Below are 27,235 nucleotides of genomic sequence, written 5' to 3' on the forward strand. Positions count from 1 at the left end.
GCACCAAATTACTTCACGTCAGTCCTGTCATTTTTCTGTAAATTTTTATGTGTTTGAGGAGGATGCTTTAGCATATAATTGTGGTGAAATTAGGCTTGGCAAGGGATTACAGCAGCTGCAGAATCTCTTTGTTGGGCTAAGCATGTGATCCAAGTCTTCTAAAGGATGCTCTAACGTGCCAAGATCAATACCAGAGGGGTAAAGCTTAGAACAAATGGGCTACAAAGGACAAATTCTGCTGGGTAAATCAGTCTGGTAGTGACACACTAGTGATGTCACAGCTGGTAATGGCAATTTGAACAGCCAAAGCAAGCCAGGATGTGGCAGCCACACAGAGACAGGAGTCCAAGGGCTGGCACTGACAGTGACCTCTGACAGCTGGGAGACACAAGTTTGGTTTAGGGACATGGACTCTACTCTCCAGCCTGACTGATAATGAAAAGAACCAGACAGGCAACAAGTAGATGAGTCTGTGCCTTGAAACCTGGTGAATCAAAAATTTAACTTAATTCCATAAAACCTTGATTTTGACATCTGCCACAGGGGTAAGATTCTTTTCTTTATGTTGCTTTTGACTGAGACTCTAAACTGCTGTGGCACCATACTGTGAGCAGTTACAAAGCCAAAGTATTCCTGGTTAATGAATGGCCTCTAGTCACTGAAGGGAACGGGCCATGAGCTATGTACAGATTAAAATTATACCTTATACCTCTCACAGTTCAACAAATGTAACCAGACATTGCCGTGAATTTGTTTTCTTTTATATTAGGAAGTGCCAGTTCTTTGGAATCCTTACCATAGAACCAACTTTGGTAAAGGTTAGTTGAGAGGCTGGAACTTTAGTCAGGGTAAGTTTTGAGGGCACTAACTGGCACATAACACCCACACACCACCTCAACAACCAGTTAAAATCCTTGCTTTGCTGTTCTGCTCCCGCTGAAAATGCTCAACAGTGGGCTGGAAGTCTGCTGAGCACCATGGAATGGTAAACCTGCTTATCAGGTCACTCTCTAGCATACAGGGAACTCATGGTCATATCCTTGAACTAAACTGAAAGTCTGCTCTAAGTTCTAGACACGTGCCCTTTTTCTCCTGAAGTTTTACAGTTTTTTCCTTGGAAAGGAGGTGGTTTAATAAAGAAACTACTTCCCACATAACTGTAACTTCCACATTTTGTTGCGATGTGTTTAAAACTGGAACACGAAAAACTAGGGGCATGTTTAAGTAAAAGGTTTATTGTAAGAAAGAGAGAAAACCTTTCCATTTAAGATTAATCCAAGACACTATTTACTGTAAAAGTCACAACAGTGTACAATAGCCAAGCAGTAACAGCATGCACCCCCCTCCCTTTTGGAAAGGAAAACTTACCAAAAGACTTTCTTCAAACGTGCATGTAAAGAGACACGAAGACAAATTATAGAAAAAGGTACCCATTTATTCAAGGTATGACAAGGATATTTACAGTATTCATTTGCTCAGAGTAAGATCCATCCTTATGAGTTTTAAAGCAGCGATTATAAATTACATTTAAAAGGGGAAACGTTCCAAGCATGTTTCTGTAAGAGATATTTTTACAAGGACAGAAACACTTTAAGGCTAAGTTGTTTTGACCTTTGCTGCCACCCACATTTATCTTGGCAAAACCGTCTCAAAGACAACATTACCTTGAGGGATAAAGACTAGGCTAAATTCAACATAACAATTCTGTTCCCTCAGACACTTTTCACAACAGTTCACGTGTGACAAAAAATTGACTTTTGATTTAAAACAATGAATTAAATATAAGTGAGATGACCTGCCTATATCCTGGATTTTCAGAGAGCTAAAACATCATACACAGCAAGACATTAATCACCTCAGAAATACATCATCAGCTTCCCTGTCGATGAAGGTACTTCAGCTTACCAAGCAATTTGCTGCCAGCCAGGGCTCCATAGTCATGTGGTGCAATCCACCTTTCCCATCACATTATTTTTTGAGAGACAAGAATAAAACTTCCAGCTGACTTCTAAAGTAGATGATGAACTCTGTCTGCTTTAAGCAGCACTTGGTTCCCACAGCACAGACTAGTGCCCTACCAGAACAAACAGGATGACTTTGCTAAGCTGCTGTAGTGTTATTCTGTAGTCACTGTAACACACAGCAGATCTACAGGAGCAGTTAAAATTGGGTTATCTAAAATGGTTTATCTCTTGAGGTAGAGCCCACAAATCATATTTAGTCCTGTCTGTAAACTATACCACACATGCCATCAGGCAAATATAGCCATTTTTGGTTATTTATAGAATAAACCCACTGATTTTTTCACATGTCATTCACTGTAAATATAACAGCTTTTTCTTTTTTTTTACTCAATAATTTTGTGCCTGTTTGAGAAGGAAGCAAATTTAATATTGACAATAGTGGATTGTAGCCATTTATATGGTTGTAATGAAAATAAAACATGTCATACAAACAAACTTCAGAGCAACATTCAAAAGGGTTGATATACGAGGATTCTTTTTAAGGTAAAGTTATTTTGGAAAACTTCAATTTTAACTGCGCAATAAAGAAAAAAAAACACCAAAAACCAATAAAGTCATTAGACCTGTAAGGCTATATAGCTACTTGAAATACTACTCTGGGGTAATTTGTTTTAGGATTAAGTTTGAAAAGACAGTGAAACAACAGAAACTCCCCAGGCCTACAAAAATACAATTCACTGAGCAATCATGGTTTCTTAGGTGAGGACACTACATAACTAAGTCTATTGAAAGTGCACAACGTTAACATTCCAATGACCTACTGAAAGTGCACAACATTAACATGTTAACATTCCAATGACCCGTGCATTAGTAGGGGACATTTATTCCAGGTTAGCCAAGAATCCTCTGTAACAGCCACGCTGTTGCTGTGACCGATAGAAGTTTTAAGTTATTTGAAGATAACCCAAGTGAAAAGCTACAAATATGTGGAGATTGGCACTTGACCTTTAGTCAGCCCCAGTTGCTCAGTTTTCTCCCCAGAGACTCACGTACACAGAACTTTAAGTTTCCATTTTATTACTGTAAAAAATAAAGTCAATGTGTAGTTCCAGAGTAAACAAAGAAACCTTAGTTTCAAACTGTTTAAAAACAAAGGTCCAGATTCTGATAAGTTACATTTCACAGGGTTCACATCAGCACCTCAACCTAATGCATTTTTTTGTGAACTAAGCATATCTTACACAGTTTTCATGTTACTGACAAGGGGCTACATTCTCCTCTGGATGCACATGTAACATGACTCACGGAGAACAACCTGGAGGGAATGCAAACCAGTTTCCACAGTTCCCTATTGAGCTCTACACGTTCAGAACCAACATTTAAGACTGAAGTTATTAAAGATTGACTTTTTGCATATTCCGAAACGGAAGGCAAATACAATCAACTAACATTTGGCTTTGAAACATTAAGATAACAATGTTTTATTTCAGCCACATATTTACAAAAACATTTGTAACAGGACTGCGTAGGGTTTCCTTTTTATTGTCATAATACACTTATAGATGAATAGTCATCTTAACCTTCATGCAAAGACGCATCTCTTGTTACACAAGAAGTTTCCTGTTGGATTTTTTGCACTCTGAGGATAGCAAGCAGAGGGTTGGGTAAGTTTGGGTCACCCTTAAAAATGTAGGCCTGTTTGCTCTACTGCACCTTCAAAATAAGGAGGTAAAGCACAGGCACCGTTAATTCCACAAGGGTTCATTGCCTCTAGCATGTTTTCCAAAACCAACAAAAATAGTCTTGAACAGTTGTAACATGGGTTATTCCATGACTTTCACCTCTTCAGTTTACTTCCTGAACTCTGGAGTTACTTTCCTAGAAGCACACTTGCCGAGCTTCTTTTCTAATGTATTTTGTTGACTATACATTTTAAATTAAACTGTTATGTAAAGAATGTAACAAGCTTTTTCCTTTGTACACAACTTAATCTTTGTGCTGAGTATTCTTCAAAAGGATTTTATAAATAATACAGTAAGTTTAGAATCAGTCTTCGGCCCTCTCGTCATTATACCATGTTGTTGCTCTCTCCAACTTTATCTACAAGCTGTAGAAATGGAGACAAAAAGGTTTTAAGATGATGAAGTTTACGTACAGTGAAGCTACTCTCAAATATTACTTGCTACTTGCACAGTTAGTATGTGACTGGAAATGAGAGTCAAGTAGTACTCACCGAGGTCTCATGGTTTAGGTTTGTGAAAATTAAAAAAATCTTACATTGCAACTGTGTTTCTGCATGACATGTTTGTCTCATATAGACATTAACAGTGCAACATGAAGATGCAACAGAATGAGAAAGGAAATAGAAGAAATGCAGATAACGCTGCCAGCTTAATGGTTAAAACAAAACAATACAGTCTCAGCCACACATGCATTAGTAGACCAAGGAAGATATTTCAACTGACCATTACTGTGGATTCTCTTCTGAGCCTACGTAGGCTTTGAATAAAACATTAACAATTATCTTTTTAAAACAAGATTTAACCCCATTATGATCAAATTAAATATGACTAAAAGAGATCAATTGACAAATGAAACACTCAATTGATCATGAATTATGAGCCAGAACTTGGCCTAACTGTGAGACTGGAACAGATGATCTTGAACACTCATTTTTAAAAAAACAGCCTATCCATCTAAGTAATTCCCCCTATTAATTTTTAGTAGCAGCTATTGAAACTGTTTCTTTCAAAACTAGAGTTAAAAATGCTTGTGTTAAAACATACAGAAATTAGCACAGTAAAAGTAGTTGACTGAAACACCCTAGATTACCATCTCTCTGGCACCAGTTAATTGTCTTCAAATCCCTGATTATTTTGTTAAGAAAATGGAAACCTCCATTTGAAAAAATACGAATCGTAGTAATGGCAAGATGTAGCCTGGTGCAGTAAACCTTAACAAATATACCTGATGAATGATTATGCACCATGAGAGTTTCTGGATTTGTCATACAAGCTGAAACTTAACACTGTACTCTACTGTTTGCTTTTACAGGCCACTTTTCATAAATACATCCAAACACTGCACAAAGAAGAACACTGTCCTTTTCATCCTATGGGCAAAAGGAGAGGCACAGGGTAGTGGCAGGATTTGCCAATCTGGTCACCCAGGGCCAAGAGAGAAGCAGAAAAAACCCCAGAGTTCCAGGTCACAGTCCAGGGCTCCTCCCACTTCACAACACGTAAGCAGAGGCACCTTCTGAAACGTGTCCTTCTGTTTTTACATCTAGAAGTCTCTCCCTGGGAATGAATGTGATCTGTGTGGTGCAAGCAAGAACTATACAGGAATGCACTCAAAGTCATTGCTCTAAAGTTATATTTGCTTTATTTCTGATGCATTTCTACTGGTGCTGTATGAATGGAATAAAACACAGCAGAAGCTTCGATTGTTGCATGAAGTACTGAACACTTACCGAGCTTATACCAGGTAAATTCAAGAGATATCCAAGAACTGGAACTCTTCTAATAAAGCCAACCACCACAGGAAAGAATCCCCTTTAGGTAAGATATCAGAAGATTGCATTAGCTTTTGTAATTAAGCTATTGTCATATTGCTATAACATGAAAAAATAACAGCTGTTTTTAAACCAATTAATCTTGGAGCCTGTTAGCAGCTCACTAGTTTACCAAATATATCAACAGACATTCAGCAAAGAAAGGAGAAAACCAGGAAAGAAACACCTTATTTTTAAACTGACTTAATCTTCTTCATAGCTGGCAATGCTCAGTCAGCTCATGAAAAAATAACTCAGGAGAGAATACCCAACTTACGTCAACAAAACTGATGCTCCCAACTGATTCCTCAAAATTACCACACATGTTTTGAGATAATTCCTTTTTACATTATAGTAAATACACTCTTGTAAGACCCGATATAGAAACAACTGAAGTTAGTTCTGAGTAATTAAAAGCATATTTGGTACTCTTTACATTAACTGAAAAAAATGAAGCGTGACAGAGTTGTGTATTCACTTATTATATTCACAAATTATAAAAAGTCAGAGGTTTGAATCATGAGCCAGGGGATAGTGCCTGTCATAGCTGTCATGGTGCACGGTGACCTGCACGGTCCACTTTGTCTCTGCAGCAGAAAAACAGATTTCCTATGGCAGAGTCTCAGCTGTTTGCAGCCAACTGCAGCAGTTCAGCTGGGGGTGGCATTCCCACTGATCCCGTGGTGAGCGATACATTCCCTGTGTGCAGTAAGGACTAACGTGCAGTGGGACCTCAGCCACAGTGAAACAGTGAAGGTTGACAAGTCATCATCCTCTTCACCACACTGCTTAAAAATATTTTGTTGGGTAATATCAATACCGAAAAGCTTTTCTTGGAGATTTTCTCATTTTGAAGATTGCATCGTTTCAGTGGCCCAGCAAATTGTGATGCAGGGCACACAAACCACTTGTAGCGGATAGAAACAGCTGGTGTAGCCAAGAATAAGGAACAGTCAGTACAGGAAGGATAATATTGTTAGCCATAATTCTGGGTGCCTGTAATCTGAACAAGGCTCCAAAAGCAGCTTAGATTACAAGAGAAACTGTCCCATAATAGCCAGGGAAGTTTCTGTTATGCAACCAAGCAACAGGATCCTGAGGGATCGGATAAAATGATGCTCGAGGAAAGGTTCCATTTGTAATTTCTTCAGAAGGGAACAAGTTGCTGAAAACACCTGAACAAGACTGAAGGAAAACAAAAAGCTTTGTTTGAAGTAGTTACCAGCCAACCTGGAGGCAAGGGATTCAGATTCTAACAACTATTAAGCACTAGAAAAGACAGTCGTAGGAAGGTTGGAAGAGACCTTGAAGGTCATTCAGTCCAACCACTGGTCTCCAATGGTCTTGAGATGTTTTGAATCCAGATCAGATAAACATTCCCACCTGGAATTATCTATCCCTTGTTGATAGTCTTCAGAGTAAGGGATAGTTCTAGTGAACTAGGGATAACTATTGACCTCTTATAAACCCTCCAGCATTATTTTACCCTGTAGCCCCTGGATAACACCACTAAATAATCCACAACCCTACCTGCCTAGACATTGTAATTTATAATTCTTTTGAGATCCTTTAAAAGGAGGGGGTTTGGTTGGAAACACATTCTACTTGCTTTGTACTGGCTGATTAAACCCAAGTGCTACATGCAAGAAGTGACAATGTATTCAGTGAAATACTGTGATTATCAAAGGACTTGCAGTGATAGAATTCAGAGTAACACAGAGTAGAATAAGAAACATATATTAAACATGCAAAGTTCATTTTCTGAAATCTCACTGTCTTCAGTAGGAGACAAGACTTTTTAAAAAAAAAAAAATTTAATCTAAACTAAATAGAAGATCAGCAAAGAATTTTACTGAGTGCAAAAAGAACACCATGAGAACAGTGGTCTGACTTTGGTTAACAGCAACTGTATTATTTAGCCAGTTGCTGAATATCCCAGGGTCTCCTACTCAATCAATAAGCACTAATGAAACAGTCTTCATCTGGACAGAAGTCCAGGAACAACTAAAAGCCTCCCTTTTTACTTCTTAGTATATTCTGTGCTTTGTTCTGTAGTGAGTACGGAAGCTCAACCATGGAAATAAAGATAAAAATATAGATATGTATGCCAGTTGTAACAAGTCAAATTCTTTCACCATTACAGTTGCATTTATAAAGAACTTAAATGACACATTGTGAAAGTTACAACATGTATCAAGTTTGCTGTTAAAAAAATTAGAATTTCCATTTTTTCCCTAAATGAGATGACACTTAACCAAACCAGCAGTTTGGACTCTATTAGGGCACAAGTGTAATGAAACATGACAGAAAACATCTTTCCACTGGGCTGCCATAGTAATGAAATGGTTACAAACCTAAGGATGGCAGTAACCAAGTATTTTGCCACGTTTGTTAAAGAAAAGAATAAACTCCCCACCAAAAAAAAATACCAAGTATCTGCTTTTTGTATGAGGAAATATTCAAACTTTGAACTGCTAACAATTTGAGTTCCCAGCTTTACAATTCTTTGGTCAGACATCAACTGAACAAAGTCAGTCTGGCATATGCCTTGCAAACATTAGCAGATTTGAGTCTTGGAAAAATATTTATCAACTTTCCACCTCCAGCAAATGTAAATTAACAACTTTATTTAAAATCTGTCAAAACAAACATTTAAAGGATGCTGCTTTGTCAACTGTAACACAGAAGCACTATACGAATACATTTATTCCTAGATACACCAACACAGAAAGTTATTTTGAAACAGGACTTACCTGAATAATAGGAAGAACCCATAAATTTCAAGGATCATTCCTATTAAAGGCCAACCAATGAGAACTATGAGCACACCACCCAGGAAGAAGCCTGTTGCTTTCATTTTGTGTTTTTGAAAGAAGAATCTAAACGTTCTTTCTAAACCGATAACAAAAGACAAGCCAGCCACAAACAAAACCTAGAAAAGACCAAAGAAAGAAAATTGCTAATTATGTCCCCAAGTTTAGGATGTAAATATATATATATATTTTACAAAATTAGACTACATGTCTTGCACCAATTCTTTTAATACCAGAAGACAGATGGTGAGAATGAATTTACTATTGATTTTCTTTTTGTAAAGTCCATCTTACAGCATTTGTAGCTCTCAGCTGCTTAAAAAGTGAAGAGTCTACCTTTGTGGTCTCTGACAAACACACTCAAGACAAAAGACCTACTGACAACAGTTACATCTGTCCTGTCACATAAGTACAATCATTACCACAAGTGGTGTTGAAGCTTAGTACCACTGACAGGAAAGGTTCCTAAAAACTAAGAACATAAAAGCACCTCTGTTCTGTAGCATTCTGTAGCACATCTTCAACAGCTTGGACTGATCCACTTGTAGTGCAAAGGCAAAAAAGGAAAACAGCTGAACAGCATTATCAGTTGTTTTGGGTTTTTTTACTGTGTTGAGTCTTTCTACTGTTTATTTGTTCCAGTACAGACTGAACACTATCACTCCTGTCCCAACTAGTCAGAACTATTTGTAGTGTCCTGCAGGAACAGGACTTGAAATTATTTCAGCTTTTAAGCACAAATCTGGGCAACATTTTTGCTCAGAAAGTGATAGTATCAGATTTTATTTAGGATTATAGATGAAGTTTATATTATTTAATAAATCACTTTCTTATCACCTCCTGCCCTTCCTAATTTCTTTAAAAAAACCCCAAAAGAACCTTTCTGCAAGGATACAGTACCTTTTCTTGCATTATCTTTGGTTACCACATAGCCTGCCTTTGGCTCTTCCTACCTATGTTTTCATCATTTTCCCTAAACAGGATCTTGTATTTCCACCTTACATTAGGAAAAGAAAAAAATAAGCATTATTTTATTTTTTACTCTTCCACTACACACTCGATGGATGGTTCATAGCAATGCTTCAGCTAATGCACCCAAAGTCAGATACACAATTTTTTATTTCCCTTCAGTGAATCTCAGTATTTGACTCAGAATGAACCCAATCAGTTTTGCCTGAAGACTTTTAGGCATCAGCAAAAGAGGGGGTGAACATCTACCAGCCTGTTCTTGGGCTGGCTGGTGAAGCTGAGAACAGCAGAGGCACAGAGATTAATTATCACATGCAGAAAACACCCTGTCATTTTATATTTGCTTTGGATTGGGAATTTTGTGTACCAGACCTAGGATTTATTTTCTGTGCTGCATTATGCAACAACTTTGACTTGGTAAAAGCTGAAGATATTAAATCTCTCTGTTATGAAGGCTCTTCTAAACCCAGACTACCAGTAATTCACACTTCTTTCTTTCCTTATAAAGCACAGCAAAGCTACATTTGCCAGCACACAGAGAATACATCACTATTCTTATCCAAATATATACTTAAAATTGACAGTTATCTTACAAGATCAAGAAAAAGCGCCTCAGTAATGACAGCCAATCTAAAAACCACATTTGCAGCAGCACAACAACTGTGGAACAAGCTGCTTCTTGTCTAACCAACATCCCTCAGGCCTGACCCAAGGTATGATATTTAGATCAGTGTGAGCTGTTCTAACTTCAATCAGGAAAAATGATTCACTCACATCATCCAGCATAACTCTTCCTTTATACCAAATTCACCACAGCAGTTCTTGTGATCCAGCTTCAAACTGATAACAGACTGTTCTATTTTTAGTTTAATATATCACATATTTAATTCTAAGGACTGCAGAGAAGGCACTTACATTTCCAATAGCCAAAAGAGCTTTGTCAAAGAAGAGTATCATTCCAAAGAAGAGGAAAAACACTCCAAAGCCTGTTAGTCCCATTCCAATCTCTGAAAAAAAGAAACAAATTTAGGCATGTAACAAAACGTGACACCAGGAAAAAGTCACGTGTAAAAATTGTGAACAAACTTAGGATGTCCAATCTAAAGATATTTTAAATTTAAACACTTCCCCGAGGGTACAAATATAGTAAGTCTTGTAGACATCAATTAATTCAAAACCAGACAGATCTTTGGAAGCTGCTTATCAAAAAAGTCCATATTTGGAACTATACACTGAAATTGAATGCAACCAAAAATCATGCATACATTCATATGGTAAAGACATCCCTTTTGATCTGTTGCTAGTGTGGAGAAAAGGACTGTTTTGTAAAGAGACAACAAAACTTTGTTTTCTGTTTCCAGTTCTTATCCCGTTATCTTTACCCAGTAAGGTAAGTACCCTGCTCTTTTCCATCCATCACATTCCACCTCCCGTAACTTTGCACAGCAGTCCCACTCCCCCCAGTTTCTGGATGGAACACAACTCAGATGAATCTGTGGGATTTTTCCAAGTTACACTTGTGCTGACAGCTATCAAACACTAGCCTGGGTCTCCAGACAGTTGCCAGTTTTCACAAAACTAGTAGATCAACTAAATATTGAGGGATTAATGTTCAACTATCATTTTCATGTTTCTTATTTCATTTTCCGTAACTAAACATTAGATTTTTATAAGACACATTATCTCTAGACTACTAGTGTTGCATAACAGTTTCATTTTATGTGATCTTAACATACAGATTCTTTTTTAACTACCTTTTGCAGTTAATGTCTTGGCTTATATTGTGGTGGTCTGGGCAGTGCTGGTTTAACAGTTGGACTTGGTGCTCCTAAAGGTTTTTTCTAACCTAAACAATTCTATGATCTTTGAGTTTTGTAAAAGTTGCTCAAGAAATACTGGGAAGGCAAGAGAGTAGAATGGAAGGTTTGTGTGAAAAACTGGACTAGAAGTGTGAAGCTATGATTAAAATTACCACTTGACAATAGCCTCTAAGGTATCTTGAAGACCATACTTAGAAATACATCCTGCTTTCAATTTTAAACCTCTAAATCCTTCCTTTTCACTCTTACACAGACTGAATGGGAGAGAAAAACCTGGAACAGCAGCAACACAGCTGCAAAAATCTTTGCATCTACCCATGCACTCACCCTCACATTATTGCTATCCCTGGGAGCAGAGAATTTAGAAACCTTCAGAATACACAAATTCTATACCAGCCCTAATACCACAGACAGACTGGCAGCCCAGTGTGTCTATATATATATATGTATTTGGAAGTTCCAAGTAGTTTTGCATAGTCTATCCTGAAACACAAAATACCCCCCACCCACAGTGTCACAGCCTTCCCTGCTACTGTTGGCCAGAGCTACCTAAATATATTTTAATTACACTTTGGACTGCAATTGTAGATTGAGTTGGTTGTTTGCTGTTGCTTCAAGAGCTCAGGAGCAAAGGAGGATCATTCTGCCTGTTTCAGAACTTCCATTTAGTTATCGCAAATAAATTTCCAAACAACTCAAAAAGGTTTGTTACAGCAACATTCCACTTCCCAGACTCCTGCAAGGGCTCAGCTTTCAGCAAGGCTGCAGGGCACGTGATGTTAAAACTGTAGCTCTACATTATCTCATGCCACTTTAAAGTGTTACTACGAGCATTTTAACAACCCACAATTAAAACCACTAAGTAACCTGCCACAATCAATTTACTGCAGACGTTCTCAGCACTGGTTTGCAATGAGAAACAGAATTGCAAAGTGTATTTTCAACGGATCTGCTGACTGAAGGCAATATAACAATTGCAATCTGCCCTTTTCTCCAGTACTCTTTGCTTCAGAAGAGCAGAAACAGCCTGTATTCTGGAAGGGAAACACTTGGAGGCAGGACTCAAAGGAATGAGCAGCTGCCAGAAAGACAAATATGCAGCGATGGGAAGTGAGCATTCATTCCTCCCGCAGACACGGCACAAGGTATGGATCTGGCAGGGAGGCAGAGGCCAACTCCCAACAGCTGCTGCAATCACCACTCTGACACTTCTGTAATCACTTCTGCTACAATGGATTCAGATTCACTTTAGCAGCCACCCATATTCTCTAATTAGTGGAGGGAAAGGGAAAAAAAAAAGAACACCGTTGTCATTGTCCCAAAATAACTGCTGGAAGATAATGAATGGTCCAGGACTATTATTCTCTGTTGCTAATATCTCAGCAGAAGGTTTTACTGACTTGATTCATATCAGAATGTGGAATTATATTCGACTAATGTTCTCAGAGGAATTAAAAAAAAAAAAAAAGTGCTGGCATTTTGTATAAAATCTTTTCAACAACAGATTATGAATATTTATAGAGGGAACAAATTATTTTTAAATGCTTTCTCCTGTGCCAGAAGAGCTTTCCCACATTAGTCAAATACAACATTTTAATGCCTAAAACTGCAGACAAGCAAACTAGCCAGGTTGCATTTACTCTGGGTTTTTTTTAATTTATTTTTAATTATTATGATTTCATGAGAGGAGTGAACAAAACTTCATCAGTGTTTCTGCACAAATCCCATAAGCCGTGCAAGAGAACTGCAGCACTGTGTCAAAACAGCTTAGTAAATATTAAGACTTAAAATTAAGTTACATTGCTTGTGAAAGTTCGGGCAATGCACATTCTCTGCCTTTTGAGCACAAAATAAAATGGAAATGTGCACTAAAGGCTCTCAGAAAACAAAAAATTACTGGAGTTTACAGATTATGAAAAGTTTCAATGTTTATCATTTTGCTAGCAGCATTTTTTAGTATTGAAAACTGAATTTGCTACAAGAAAAACTAAGTGCATTCTTTTGCAGTTACTGGTGGTTTATAACACCATTCAACAAATTGTTTAAAAATTATGCCCTAGACTGCAGCTGCAAATTTAATTTTCCAAGTATCAACCAATGCAGTGCTTGTCTCCAGGTATTTGACACACTACTCCACCAGTGACTCTATGGCTAACTCTATATTTTTAAAGACAGCAGTGAGTTTAAAAATATCTGATGAAAAATCTTCAGAATTTCAGAAAAAAATGTGAAAAAATACCACATAAAACCCCCTAAACTTCATAGTGTTTTATTTACTGTCTTGGCTCTGTCAGTTAAACCCTACAGTGTCACACTGGAACTAGATAAGGTCCCAAATGAGGAACTAGGAAACAGTGAATCTCTTCCTGAAGATATTTTTCTTTTTTTTTTTTTTGCCCAATGAATACTCTGGACAGGTTAGGGAATGAACAAAAGCAAAGCCCACATGGATTTACTCAACCAAAATCTCTCAAGTAACCCAAAGGGTTAGTACCCATCCCAGTAACAGAGCACAGCACTTAAATTTCTCAAGAAATCACTGACCCTGAATGCTGTTAAGCTTTGCTGCCTGTCTTCATCTTTGGCCTTGACTGGCACTCCAGTACCTCCATTTCCAGTATTCTGCTATCAAACTTAGCTATTTTAACTTTTTTTTCTACATTATTCACACCCTCCTTCATAACTGATGCTGTGGTGCTTATCAGGCAAACTCCTTTCCTTTTGTGGCAATCAGGCCAGAAACGCATCATGCATGAGATGTTAATTTAAATCAAAGACCTAACAGTCTCCTTTACCTTGCAGCTTAAACTCTCATCACACGATCATCAGGGGTGGAAGGGACCTCTGAAGATCAACTTTCTTGCCAAGGCAGGGTCACCTGGAGCAGGTGACACAGGAACATGACTAAGTGGGTTTGGAATGGCCCCACGGAGGGAGACTCCACATCCTCCCTGGGCAGCCTGTGCCAGGCTCTGCCACCCTCAGTGTAAAGATGTTCTTCCTCACATTGAATTGGAACTTCTTATGGTTTAGTTTATGACCATTGCTCCTTGTCCTGTCGCTGGGTACCACTGAAAAGGGCCTGGCACCATCCTCTGGCACCCGCCTTGGAGATATTTATGTGCACTGATGAGATCTCCTATCAACTTTCTCCTGACTAAACATGCCCAGCTCCTGCAGTCCATCCTCATTAGAGAGATGCTCCAGACCTCTCATCACCTTCGTGGCCTCTGCTGGACGCTCTCCAGCAGCTCCATTTCCCTCTTGCACTGAGGAGCCCAGACCTTCACACAGCACTCCAGATGTGCCTCACTAGGGCTGAGTGGAGGGGCAGGATCACCTCCCTCGACCTGCTGGCCGCGCTGTTCCCAATGCACCCCTGGATCCCTTTGGTCCTCCTGGTTGCAAGGGCACACGTATGAACCTCTTTACTTCGATTTCTTTGTACTTTCCCCTTAAGCATATCTATTTCCAAGTACTTCTATTCACTGAAAACAAAACTATTGTCATACAGAAGTAGTTTTTATTTCCCACTCCAGACTGAGTGTCTCGTCCTCACCTCGCAGCCCCCTCAGTGTCACCTGCAAACACCTGGTGTGATAACAGCACCAGAAACGCAGGGAAGCCACTCGCACCTAATTGTTTCCAAACCACTGACGCCCACAGGAAGGCACACGGGAAGACTCGAGCTAAGTGATACTTTTGTTTACCCCTCGGCTTTCATTCATCTATTTATAGGGACTAGACAAGAAGCAATGGGTACAAACTGAAAGTGGGGAAATTTAGGCTAGATAGGAGGATGGAATTCTTTCCTGTGAGGCTGATGAGGCACTGGCACAGGTTGCCCAGAGAAGCTGTGGCTGCCCCATCCCTGGAAGTGTTTAAAGCCAGGCTGGATGGAGTTTTGAGCAACCTGGTCTAGCGGGAGGTGTCCGTGCCCACGGCAGGATGGTGGAATGAGGTGATCTTTAAGGTCCCTTCCAACCCAAACCTCCTGTGACTCTCACAGCGCTCGCAGCCCGACAAACGCCGGCAGAGCCGATGATAGAGCCCAGTCGAGGGGAGGGCCCGGCCCTTCCCTGCATCCCCACATCCCATTCCACCCGCCGCCTTCCCTGCCAGCTCCCGGCACGGCCGCGGCTCCCACAGCGGGGGGGTGTGGCTGGGCGAGCCCCGCCGGCCCGGGATCATTCCCACCCCGCCGCTGTTCCCAGTGGTGCCCGTGGGATCAGCGGGATCCGCTCCCGGAGCCGCCGCCGTGCACAAAGGGCCCGCCGGGCCCTGTGACCCCCCCCAGCCCCGCCGCCCGCAGCCCTGCCGGGCACCGCCGGTAAAGCTTACTCTGCGTGTCGGACAGGGAGATCATGGTGGCGGCGGGAGCGGGACGAGCGGGACCGGGAGCGGCGGGATCGGGATCGGCGGGAGCGGCCACGTCTTCCGGAAACACGCACCCGCCGGGTGAGACGCGCCCGCCCATTGGGCAGGGCCGCCGCCAATCAGCGGCCGCCTTGCATCGCCGCGCGGACGCGGCGCCACGCGGTGATTGGCCGAGGGGCGGTGGCGGCGGAAGGGGCGGGGCCTGGAGCGGCTCAGGTGGGACCGGGATGGAGGACCGGGATAAGGGACTGGGATAAGGGAGCGTGTTCCGGCACTAACTCGTGGGCTGGGCAGTGTCGGCCCGGGCCCGGGCTAGGGCTAAACCTGACATGGAAGCGGCAGCGAGGTGCGGAGAGTCCTGCTCCGCCTGCCCGGCCCTGGCAGCCTCTGTCCCTTCCTCCATCCTTCCCTCTCTCCTTCCCTTCACCCGTCCTGTTCCGCCCTGCGCCCGATGAGCGAGTGCTTCTCTGCTTCTCCCTGGTATCCTCCCTCCCTCTCTCCGTTCATCACTCCCTCCATCCATCCCGCTCCCCCCCGCCCCGCACCTGCCGAGCAGGTGCTTCTCTACCTCCCCCGGCAGCCTCCCTCCCTCCTTCCATCCCTGCCTTCCTTCCTTCCATCCCTGCCTTCCTTCCTTCCATCCCTGCCTTCCTTCCTTCCATCCCTGCCTTCCTTCCTTCCATCCCTGCCTTCCTTCCTTCCATCCCTGCCTTCCTTCCTTCCATCCCTGCCTTCCTTCCTTCCATCCCTGCCTTCCTTCCTTCCATCCCTGCCTTCCTTCCTTCCTTTCCTGCCTTCCTTCCTTCTCTGCATCCATCCCTCCCTCCCTCCCGCCTCGCCTAGCAAGTGCTCCCCTCCCGGTCGTGCCGGCCCCGTGCCCGCGGCTGATGTTCGGGATGGGAAAGGCTGATGTTCGGGATGGGAAATGCCTGTGTTAATTCAGGCATTGGAATGTGTTGCCGCGGGAGGTGATGGAGTCGCCATCCCTGGATGTGGCGCTGGGTGATGCGGTTTAGGGGTTACAGTGGTGGACGGTTGGACTGGGTGGTCTTAAAGGTCTCTTCCAACCTTCATGATTCCATGATTCTGCCAATGTCCCTGTATCCACACCTCCCTGCTGTCGCTTTGGCTCTTTTGTGCCCTCTTCTTAGTAGTTTCTTGTTGTTTTTCTTTTAAGGTGACCTCCCAGATTTCCGTATGGGGGATTTTGTACCCGGCCGAACTCCTGCTAAGGTGACACATCCTGCTTGTGTAATTTCAGGGTTCTGGGTGTGATAACCTTCTGTTATCATCACTTCTCAGGGTTGGGGCAGGAGGGGTTTGGTGTGGAGGCTGGATGAAGGAGGAGTAACAAGGTTTCCAGTGCTGGGAAGGTGTTTTCTGTCAGTGCAGGGTGGGAGGTGATGCTGGTGACTCACCTGTCTGCCTCAGGCCCTTGTGTGTCTGCTCAGAGGCCTCTTCCCTGCTTGTGGGCTCTTTAGAAATGGGATGAATTCACAGGAGCTGAGCTGTTTTTACGGTGGGGTAGATCTACCAGATGTGCAAGATACTCCCACTTGCCTTTCCTCTGCTGTGGTTTATAAGCTCTGAGTTCAACTTAAGTTTTATGAGCTCATATTAAGTTTTCAGGGTGAGTCAGTTGGCACTTAGGGGTCTTTGTTGGCAGTGGTGGTACAGAATTAATTCTAAGATATGCTGAGCTGCTGCTTTTAGAGACAGGCACTAAATTAAAGACTTGTGGAGCTTTAGCAGCACAAAGGGAAACTTCCATAGGAAATTTTCATTCCCTTCCCACTGCTTGGATAAGAAAATGGCTCATGTTTCCTGGGCTCTCAGCCCAGTGATATTTGTGAGGTTCATGTTTACTGGGGGCAATAGCAGTAGTGTAATGCATTTACAGTGTGTCTGTGCCACTCCTACTGATTTTTCTGGATGTCCCTGCTTGCTCTGTACTTTGGGGGACACTAATGTTTCCATATATCTTTGTGCAAGTGACAGGTGGTATAAAGACAGAACTGTGTAGCTCAAATTTTGTGTGTGACCTGGACACTGCTGAGTTATACAACAGTCAACTTCATTCTGAAGTGGGAACTTTTAACTTACTTTGAATCATAACCTCTTCTGGCAAAGCCAGTGTTTTATTCACGTGTTATCTTTAATCTGTATTTTCTCCCCGTTTATAGGAGTGCAGTAAAATATTTGTTATGGTAGAATCAGCTGATAGTGAGGATCTGCTGAATTTGTTCCCTTTCACCTTCCCTTGGCTTCCATATATATAATAGTTCAGAATTCAATAACAGAGAGAACATCACATTTCTTAAGTTTGATATTGTTACCATATGGTATGACAAAGAATGTTGTTCAAAAAATGAACCAATAAATAGAATTTGAAGTTAATTTCACTGATAATCTAATACAAACTAATCCCCCTTCTCTGAACCAAACTACCTTTCTCCATCCTCCTAGCAGATTCTCTAGGTGTTATGGTGGCTGCTTCTTTAAGGGGATCAATATAATTTGTTCAGGCTTTTCTGTAAAATAGTATTTGAAGAGACAAATAAAAAGATGGGTCAAAGGTATGTGAGTGGCTGGTCTGTGTCCGACTCTCAGAAAATGTATGGCTTGGATACTTATCACTTGGATTCATTTAGAAGGCTGTCAAGCTGTTCCCTTGGGAATTGGTTGTGAGTTTGTCCCTTTTGCAGAAGGGAAAAAGCAGTTGTCATCTCATGGGGCTTGTTTATGTAAGGAGATTAAATGAACCAGTACTTAAACAGTTATATTAACACCGATGTTAATGAAGAATCTCTTGCAGTAAACTTGTTCTAAGTTTAGAAAGTTTGCTAACAAAATACAGTTTTAAATTTATTGATTTTTATTTTCTTCTTAGTTGCAGCTGCTTGGTTAAATAAGGTCTCCCAAGGATAACATTCCTTAATCTCCAAAGATGACAGCTGTTGCAGGTAATCCACACTTAGTACTCAATATGTTCATTTTGCTTTCTTTTAGCTAACAGACACTGTCTCCTGATGTTACTGCTTGTTATTTGTATGAATTTAATGTATGCAGAAAAGAGTTTGTGGGGTCTATCCTATTCTACTTCAAATTTGAGGGAAAAATTTCTTTTGCCGGATAACTTTTATTTCTTAAATAAAAACTAAAACAAAATGCCCCATCCCTGGAAGCATTCAAGGCCAGGTTGGATGGAGCTCTGAACCACCTGGTCTAGTGGGGGGTGTCCCCCCATGGCAGGGGGTTGGAATGAGATGGTCTTTAAGGTACTTTCCAAACCAAACCATACTATGATGCCAATCAAGCTTGTCAAGGAAGTTACTTGGTTTTCAATATTCTGAAAACCTGCTTCATATTTTAAGATACTTTTAACTCCTGCTGAGGTAACAGTGGGCATTTAGGAAGACAAATGTCCCTATTTTGTGCCATTTGAAATGAGGATGTCTTTTTCCATGTCATACATTTTTGCTTCCACAAGCACGTTATCGTATCTGCTATGGTTGGATCAAAAGCTCTTATTTTGGGGGTTGTTGGAGGAGGAAATAATTTCTTCTTATGGTTTTCTGACCTGGCTCTGAAATAGTGATACACGCTTGGCATTCAGGGGTGTGTGTTAACTATTCTTTTAAACCCTGAGGACTGGATTCTAGAATGCAATCTGTAATTCACACAGATGCATAATAGGATGTAAAGAGGCAAATTCACTTATGTAACCCAAGACTTTAGGGAGTATTTACTCACTTTTTTCAGATGTGAAGGGTGGCTTGTCTTCAAAAAAGTGTTTTTTCTCCATATCCAAACCTTGTTGTTCAGTAGATCCTCTTGTTCTGCATAGGAGGGAGATCTTGATGTGTGAAATGTAGCTTTTTGAAATGTCCCTATTTCCACACCCAGAAGACTTTAACTTGCTGAGGTTAATGCTGCTTCTCACATGTAAATGCCTTCTATTAACAATGTTCTCATGTTGTGCTCACCTTGGGATTGGCCTCGTCTTCATTGGAACTCTTGCAGCTTTAATATATCAGGCTGCAGTGTGCTTTCCACTGCTTGACATGCAGCTGCAGGAAAGAAAATAATTCCAGGTGTTTCTCTGGAGAGGCACTGCTTTTGAGAAACTGGATTTTTATTTTTTTTTCTCTATTAGTCAACACAGGCAATGATAGTGTTGCATATCTCTCATACAGTGTATCAGAGATGACAGCTTACAGTACACCTGTGCATATATGACCTACTAATAGAAGAAATAAGTTTTTAAGCCTTGACAAGTATTTTTACATGGCATGTGCACTGTTAGATGTTATCATCTTCTCAGTGTCCCTGTCAGGCTGTCTGTTTCTCCAGATGCTTTTTGTTTATGTTTAGTTTGGGATTGTTCTCAACCAACAAATTAAATGCAGTTTAAAACTGGGATTAGCACGTTACTGAGATCTCTGCTGTGCCTTCACCTTGCTTTTCCCTGCAGTGCTAGAGGAGGTGCTGGTTTCCATTGAGAATGAGCTGCAAGCAGTGGAGATGCAGATACAGGAGCTTGTGGATAAACAGCAGGAACTCATTCAAAAGAAGATGAGAGTGAAGAATCTGATAAAACAGTCCTCAGGAGACTTGGAGGCAGGTGGAAGTAAAGACACTGAAACCTCAGCCGAGGCATGGAACAAAAAAGGTTTGCAGAGTCAAATTCAAATATTTTAACAGAGAGGTAAACTAATTCAGTAGGGGAAAGTGCATTCATAGAGAGTTTTGTTTGGATAATTGTATTGTCCTATTTAATTTTCATCAGCTGGGTGACCTACCATCCTACATGGGGTAATGTTTGTACTCATTGGACATTTCTAAATACTAATCTGAGTTCTGGGCAGAATTATTACAAGAATGGCTTGTCACAACTACTTCTATTCTGTCCTTGTTGCAAAGTCACAACTTGATTTGATTTGCTCTAAGAATCCTAGAGTAAATTTTTATTGCAATGCTTGTGTACTTAAATTATATTGCAGGGCTAAGAGTTGGACTCGATTCTTGTGGGTCCCTTCCAATTCAGAAGTGATTCTGTGGTATTGCAATACTTACATTCCCACTTTGTGCTCTAAAAATAATTGCTCTGGATCATCTCAAGATTTGAGAATAACAGTTTTGCACTCTGAGTTCTTTCCTGCTTGAGTGGGTAGGACATTGGTGGTGTTTGACATGGGTTATGCAGCTTCACTATCGTTCCAAATTAATGCAAATTAGATGGATGCTGACTGCCAAATTAATGTAGAATACATTAGTATGGTGGAGTTAGTGCAAGAGGCAAGTGCCCCATGGTGGTCTGAGGGCTGCTGTCCTTTTTGAAGTGCTGTATTTTCAAGTTCAACATTAAACAACGTCTTGGATAGTTGGTGGGTCTTGACCATGTTATGCCTTGCCAAATTTGACTCAGATATTTTAATTATTTTTCCCCTCCTTTTTTACTTCAATTGCAATTTGGAAATGTCTGTATCTATTGTATGTATTTGCTTTTTTTAAAAATGAAATTATTTTGTAGTTTAATCCATATTTATCTATATTTGAGATAACTGCTATGCATATGTAAGAATACTGATACTTTATAATTGCAAATTGATGCTATTGAACAAATTATTTGTTTTGGGTAGCTCTGTGCCTAATTCTCTCCTCTTGTGCTTTGAAAATCAACATCTTTGCAATCCCATGCTGTGTGCATGTTGAATAAGAGCAGTAGCTAAATTTAGTCCCAGTATAAAGCTCATGGAAGTCAGTAGGAAGCTTTTCTTGGGTATAGAGAGCCTGGGATCTTGGCTGTGCTCTTTGTAAACTTCTTTGTAACGTCCCAGAGTTTAATTCTTGTATTGCATGTGGTGTAACCTGGGGTTCCCACAGTTTTTCTGCATTTTAATTTTAATGGTATGAAAATAGTTCATAACACTGCATCTGAAATTTAAGTTTTTACAATATTATCTCTTTGAATAATGCAGTCTTTAGCTCTTTATTGAAGAAAATACATTGGAGTGATTATTTTGGGGAAGATTAAACTTTCCCCCCACCTTTTTAATAAATGCTTAGTGTTGATGGAATATATGGAAAAAATTGTATCCCTCCTTCATTATACAATTTGTAATTGCTGCATTTGTATGAGGGAAGCGTTTGGACAACTGTTGCAGGGCTCAGGGTCTGGTTTGATTTATTTCCAGGGTGGGCTTCTCATTTCCAGTTAATTTTGGACTAATGAGTTAACATGGTCATTAGGACTTTGAAGTTCTTCATCTGCTTGTGAGTTTTTTTGCATTAGTTCACATTTATGTGCAATGAGAGCTTTGATCTGTAGGTGGACTGTGTTTACATTTTATAGAGTTTCCAAAAGTCCACCCTAGAAACTGGTTCAAATGGACTCAGGCTGTGTGTGGCTTTTTTTGTGCCATTATTGAATCTTTAAACACTTTCCCAGAACTTAAAATTGTGTTGCTTCCTGATTTAGTTATTGAATATGTAAATTGCCCTTCCTTCTTCTATTTCAACTTGCTTATGAAACATGTTTATTGTTGTGGGTTTTTTTCCCTTTAACAGATTTTCCATGGTATGAGAAGATAAAAACTGCACTGCAGGGCAAATTTAAACTCCAGAAGTTTAGGTCACTGCAACTTGAAACAGTAAATGCTGCAATGGCAGGAAAGGATATATTTCTTGTCATGCCTACAGGTGGTGGCAAGAGCCTTTGCTACCAGTTACCAGCTGTCTGCTCTGATGGTATGTAAGGAAAAAAAAAAAGGACATACATAAAGAAATGCATTTATTTTCTCTCTTTTATAGGTATTTGGAAAATGACCACCATGTTGGTGTCTGATATCACAGTATGGGGGGAAAAAAAGCAACTACATGAGATAGATTTGCTTGAAATATTTGCTTTACTCTCTTTATTTTGTCTGAAGGAGCAATAGCTGCTTTAAATTATTTAAATCTAAATCATATCTCCAAGGCACGTATTTTATCAAGATTCTACTCAATATGTTTTATTATTAAACACTGAAAGAACTTTTAAAAATTTTGTCACTATTTTTTCCTTCTTTCCTTTTTAATTCAGTACATAGACTGTAAATTATGAAAGTATGGATATCTATTATTTGTCTCTTCCACTCTGAAGCTTGAGCTTCAGATTATTTGGGATATTAATTTTTAAAAATAAGTATCCAGTTCTAGTTTTTAAGCTTTTTTTGGTGTTTTTGTTTGGTTGGTTTGGTTTTGGTTGGGGTTTTTTTTTTTTACATAACCCATCCAATTTCATGGAACTTTATTTATTTACAAAGACCAGATTTACCATTACCTACCACTGCTTAGTTCTGTGGTAAATTTACCTCGTGACTCAGATATCCAGCTTGCTTTGTTTTGTATATTGATTTTTACACTCTGTTTGTTGCAGCTCAGTTGCTTGTGGTCTAGATCCTAAGAGGAGGTGCATGTGATGGACATTTAATAAGAATTATCCCAGTGTGATCTGGCACTCACTTGTCAGCTGTTTTGGAAGGGAATCTGCTGCTGTGTGTGAAGCTTAAGCTTACATTTGGCAGTTTCTTGAGAGCAGGGCTGATGCATTAGTAAAAAGTATTAGAGGAGATATTTGTGACATGTGAAGTGTTCAGTTGGCACAATGATTGATTTGTTACAGGTTTCACACTCGTGATATGTCCTTTGATATCTCTTATGGAAGATCAGCTCATGGTTTTGGAACAGCTTGGTATTTCTGCAGCTTTATTAAATGCCTCAAGCAGCAAGGTATGTTTAACTGCCAAGTCTTCATGGGTTTTGTGCTGTGTGTGCTGGTGTCTCACCTCTGTGTTGTGGATATTGACTGGATGACACAGATTTACCAGCTAATGCTGTTCTGTCAACAGTATCTTGCCAGCAAGGTGCTGTGATATGGGTAATGTGAGTGAGCATCTTGTGTTCTTGTTTTAATGACATCAACAAACATGGAAACCAACAGCTTCCATGGAATAAATAGGTTTCTTGGGGCTGTTTAGAGGATGTGAAGTACCTTTGGCTGGTGTGTGTTGTAAATTTTTACTCGGTTTCTAGACTTGGAGTAGGTGATTTTTGTCCATTAGTAATATGATGAGCCCTGCAGGCTTTGACATAACTATTTATCTCTCTTTAGGATGGAAAGCTGTTCGATCCAGAGGCCAAAAAGCAACTTATTTCCCAGTCTGTTATTAGTCAATTGCTTTTTAAAGTGAAATATATTTTCCTGACTACCAGGAGGCTGGGATCATTAACTTTGCACGTGACACTGGATTTGCTAAGTCAGTGGCTTGATGCAGTGTGCAAACTTGAAGCCTGCTTTGAGACAAAGCACTTTGAAAATTCAGTAAGAAAGACCACGGTTGTGTGCAAGAAATTATTTTACACTTGTAGTACCACTGGCATATTTGGTGCATTATCATGGCAGGGGGGTTGGAACCAGGTGATCTTTCAGGTCCCTTCCAATCCAGGCCACTCTATGATTCTGTGATGATCATGCTTCTACTGTATGATCAGATAATGACACAGAATTATCCCAACTACCAACTGTTACAGTTTACTGGGAAAATACTGATACCACATGATGAAGCAAAGACAAATATTTAATACTCTGCCTTTTCAAAGTTGCATCGTAGATTTTCCAAGTATTAAAATGAACATTTTATATATAATGATCTTCTCCAGAGGCTTATAGTAGTGGTAAATACCGGGTAACAGTTTGTCAGTCTCTGTTAATTACCCCTTCTGAGTTGCTAATCACCTCATAAGAGCCTTAGCACTAAGCAACTTGAGCCTGCTTGTCCCAGTTTGTTACCTGCTGATGTCTCCTTTTGTTTTGAACAGGAACACGTGAAGTGGGTCCACAGCGAAATGCTAAACAGGAATTCACAACTGAAGCTCATTTATGTGACCCCAGAGAAGATTGCAAAGAGCAAGATGTTCATGTCCAAGCTGGAGAAGGCTTACCAGGCCGGGTGTCTGGCTCGTGTTGCTGTGGATGAGGTCCATTGCTGTAGTCAGTGGGGCCATGATTTCAGGCCTGGTATGCTCCTCAGTCTGCAGGGTTATTCAGGCATCAACAAATAATGAGTTGGGCCTGAAATAAAGCTGCTTTCTTCATGTGTTGAGTAAATTCCTTATCACTAGGACCTCTGTTGGCTCAAGGAATTTAATTCACAAATGACTGTATCCTTGCCCAGGAGCTAAGTGCGTGCAAATAGGGATGATTTCAACTTAGATTTTTCTGTCAGTGTTCTGAAAAACTCCTTATTCATTTCACTTGAATTGGAGCTTCATAAAATCAATGTTTTTGGCTACTGTCTCTAATATGGACAATACAGTTATCTTTAATCTACTGCTACATGAAAAAGTATCATTCTGTGCACTGCTCCCTGGCACTTTGGGTGACAGAGGTAGAACACTTTGTAAATTCATGACATATATTTTAACCACCTCTAAAGAAATTGGAAACAAATGCCCTTGACTTGCAGGGGAAGAAAGTATGCTTCTTCAGTCTCTTCCCCGTCTTGGCAGTTGTAGAATATTGTTACTGGTTACTGTTTCTTTGCCTTTGAAAGAAAACCTGATTTGAAGCAATATGAACTGTAAAATCAACCTTTGCAGTTTTGCTAAACAGTGTTGTCAGAGCCAAGAGCCATGACAGTTAAACAGGCAATGTGGCATTTGGATATGCACCTCTGGCTGCATTTCTGTTTTAAGGCAGCAAATGATTGTCAGTATTGAGCCTTTAAAATCTTTCCTTATTACAGTCTGGTCTATGTATCCAAATTCCACATTGCTTATTTATTAGCAAAGCTGTGTTTACTCAAAAGCTGTTTGTAAAAACAGATTGGCAAAATAACCCAAATGCTGGTTAATGTGATGCCACTCACATTTTCCTAACTTGAAGAACTTCTATTTCCAGGTATTTTGCCTTCTGAATTGTCTGATAATTGCAGCCTTCCAGTACCTGAAGGGAGCCTACAAGATAGATGGAGAGAGACTATTTACAAGAACATGTAGTGACAGAACAAGGAGAAATAGCTACAAACTGACAGAGAGTAGGTTTAGATTAGATATTAGGAAGAAATTCTTTACTGTGAGGGTAATGAGGCACTGGAACAGGTTGCTCAGAGAAGCTGTGGCTGCCCCATCCCTGGAAGTGTTTAAGTCCAGGTTGGATGGGGCTCTGAGCAACCTGGTCTAGTGGAAGGTGCCTTGCCCATGGCAGGGGGGTTGGAACTAGATACTTTTTCATATTCCTTCCAACCTAAACCATTCTGTGATTCTGTGATTCTGTAAAATTGAATTAGAAGACGTCTACTTTGGTAACTGCAGTATTATCCCACTGGATACTATCTACATAAATATGTTTTTTAAAATTTGGATTTGTGGAGAGAAATCTCTTTATTTCCACATTTGTTTGGTTTTTTTTTTTTTCTTGTTTAGACTACAAGTCTCTTGGTATCTTGAAAAGGCAGTTTCCCAATACTCCCTTGATTGGACTGACAGCAACAGCTACAAATCATGTTTTAAAGGATGCTCAGAAAATTTTACATGTTCAGAAGTGCATTACCTTTACTGCCTCTTTCAACCGGCCCAACCTGTACTATGAGGTAGGTCTTTGTTCAGCTGCACTGCTGTCATGTTGCCTCCTGTAAGGTACAGCTGATGAGTTTTAGAGTAGATTTTTTTTTTAGACTAGATTTTAATAATCAACAGCTTTTTAGTGAATGATGGTGTTATTTGATTGCTTCATGTTGCTGAACCTGCTGTCCTCTGCTGAGGGACTTGGGCTGCTCTGCCTGTGTGAGCAAGGCTTAGCAGACAGCAGTGTGTACAGGAGAGAGGCAGGCAGCAGGCTCAAACTGCTGCAACCTGCTGGAAAATATGTCCCCTGATGGCAAAAATTGTTGTGTCATGCTGCATTTTCAATTTGGCCACAGGTTCTTTTATTTTTCTTGATGATGAGGAAAACTTACAGACTTATTTTTCTATGGACTTTTGCATTGTAGTCTGAGTGTACACAAAAAGAATTCTTGTTAAATGGCAGAATAGTTTTGTTTGTCATACTGTAAGAAATAGAATAACAGGATTGTTTACCACAATGTGTGCCCACTTGAACTCTGATGTGTGTGTATTTTACTTCTGAGGTTCGGCATAAGCCTTCAAATAATGAAGATTTCATTGAGGACATAGTTAAAACCATTAATGGAAGATACAAAGGACTGTCAGGTAAAAAATGTCAAAAAAAGTGCACATATTATTTTTCATAATCTTGAACGTTACAGATGTTAGGATGTTTTCAACTGATCCTGAAATGTGTAAAGAAATAAATTCTACCTTCACATTACATTAAAGATCCAGCATTAGAATAAATGAAATTTCATAAGATCCATACCTTGAACAGTTTCTCTCCTCATTTATTAGTGTTTAAATCTCTTTACTGCCTACTTGTATCTTCTGAAGTATTGAAATAGAATGTTGATTTATATAGAACAATGTTCACATAGATAGGAATAACAGGAATTTTTAAGATCATAAAAACAGTTGTACACGTGTCATTTAACATCTGTGTCAGGAGACTTAGTATCTTTGATGCTTCTTTTTCATATTTGATTATAAGATTCATCTATTATTTAGTGCCCCCCGTGGGTGTTATAGGTTGATTTGTGTTGAAAGCAGAACTGTGTAAATTGGACTTGGTGTAATCAGTGAATT

General features: G+C 40.1%; 2 protein-coding genes across 8 annotated transcripts in view; one reads left to right on the forward strand and one right to left on the reverse strand.

Moving 5' to 3' along the window:
* Nucleotides 1-1,414: 1,414 nt before the first annotated feature.
* On the reverse strand, nt 1,415-15,628 carry GOLT1B (golgi transport 1B). 2 transcript variants are annotated; one of them, XR_004357322.1, is made up of 6 exons: nt 15,461-15,628; nt 10,215-10,306; nt 8,271-8,449; nt 5,437-5,518; nt 2,825-4,071; nt 1,415-2,781 (listed from the first exon to the last, which is right to left on the reverse strand). XR_004357322.1 is itself a non-coding variant. In XM_032689239.1 (5 exons), exons 1-5 carry the CDS (start codon nt 15,594-15,596, stop codon nt 4,033-4,035), a joined length of 528 nt encoding a protein of 175 aa, XP_032545130.1. In that variant the 5' UTR covers nt 15,597-15,628; the 3' UTR covers nt 1,415-4,032. The 2 variants fall into 2 exon arrangements, 1 of the variants encoding a protein (XP_032545130.1); XM_032689239.1 differs by having other exon boundaries at nt 1,415-4,071.
* A 72-nt stretch (nt 15,629-15,700) lies between these two features.
* RECQL (RecQ like helicase) overlaps nt 15,701-27,235 on the forward strand; it is a 31,428-nt gene continuing 19,893 nt past the window's right edge. For 2 of the 6 annotated variants that reach the window (XR_004357078.1, XR_004357077.1), the window contains exons 1-9: nt 15,701-15,976; nt 16,674-16,729; nt 18,387-18,459; nt 19,971-20,168; nt 22,067-22,246; nt 23,163-23,269; nt 24,359-24,557; nt 25,964-26,130; nt 26,668-26,749. Coding sequence is in view for 4 of the 6 variants with exons in the window: in XM_032687768.1 (XP_032543659.1) it covers nt 18,444-18,459; nt 19,971-20,168; nt 22,067-22,246; nt 23,163-23,269; nt 24,359-24,557; nt 25,964-26,130; nt 26,668-26,749 (949 nt within the window). In the remaining 2 variants the exon portion in view is untranslated. Of the gene's footprint in view, nt 15,977-16,281; nt 16,553-16,673; nt 16,730-18,386; nt 18,460-19,970; nt 20,169-22,066; nt 22,247-23,162; nt 23,270-24,358; nt 24,558-25,963; nt 26,131-26,667; nt 26,750-27,235 lie in introns of those variants that run through there. The other 4 variants (XM_032687768.1, XM_032687771.1, XM_032687770.1 and 1 more) reach the window with 4 other exon arrangements.

This window comes from Chiroxiphia lanceolata, chromosome 5 (genome assembly GCF_009829145.1).
Source record: "Chiroxiphia lanceolata isolate bChiLan1 chromosome 5, bChiLan1.pri, whole genome shotgun sequence".
In the NCBI taxonomy this organism is placed as follows: domain Eukaryota; kingdom Metazoa; phylum Chordata; class Aves; order Passeriformes; family Pipridae; genus Chiroxiphia; species Chiroxiphia lanceolata.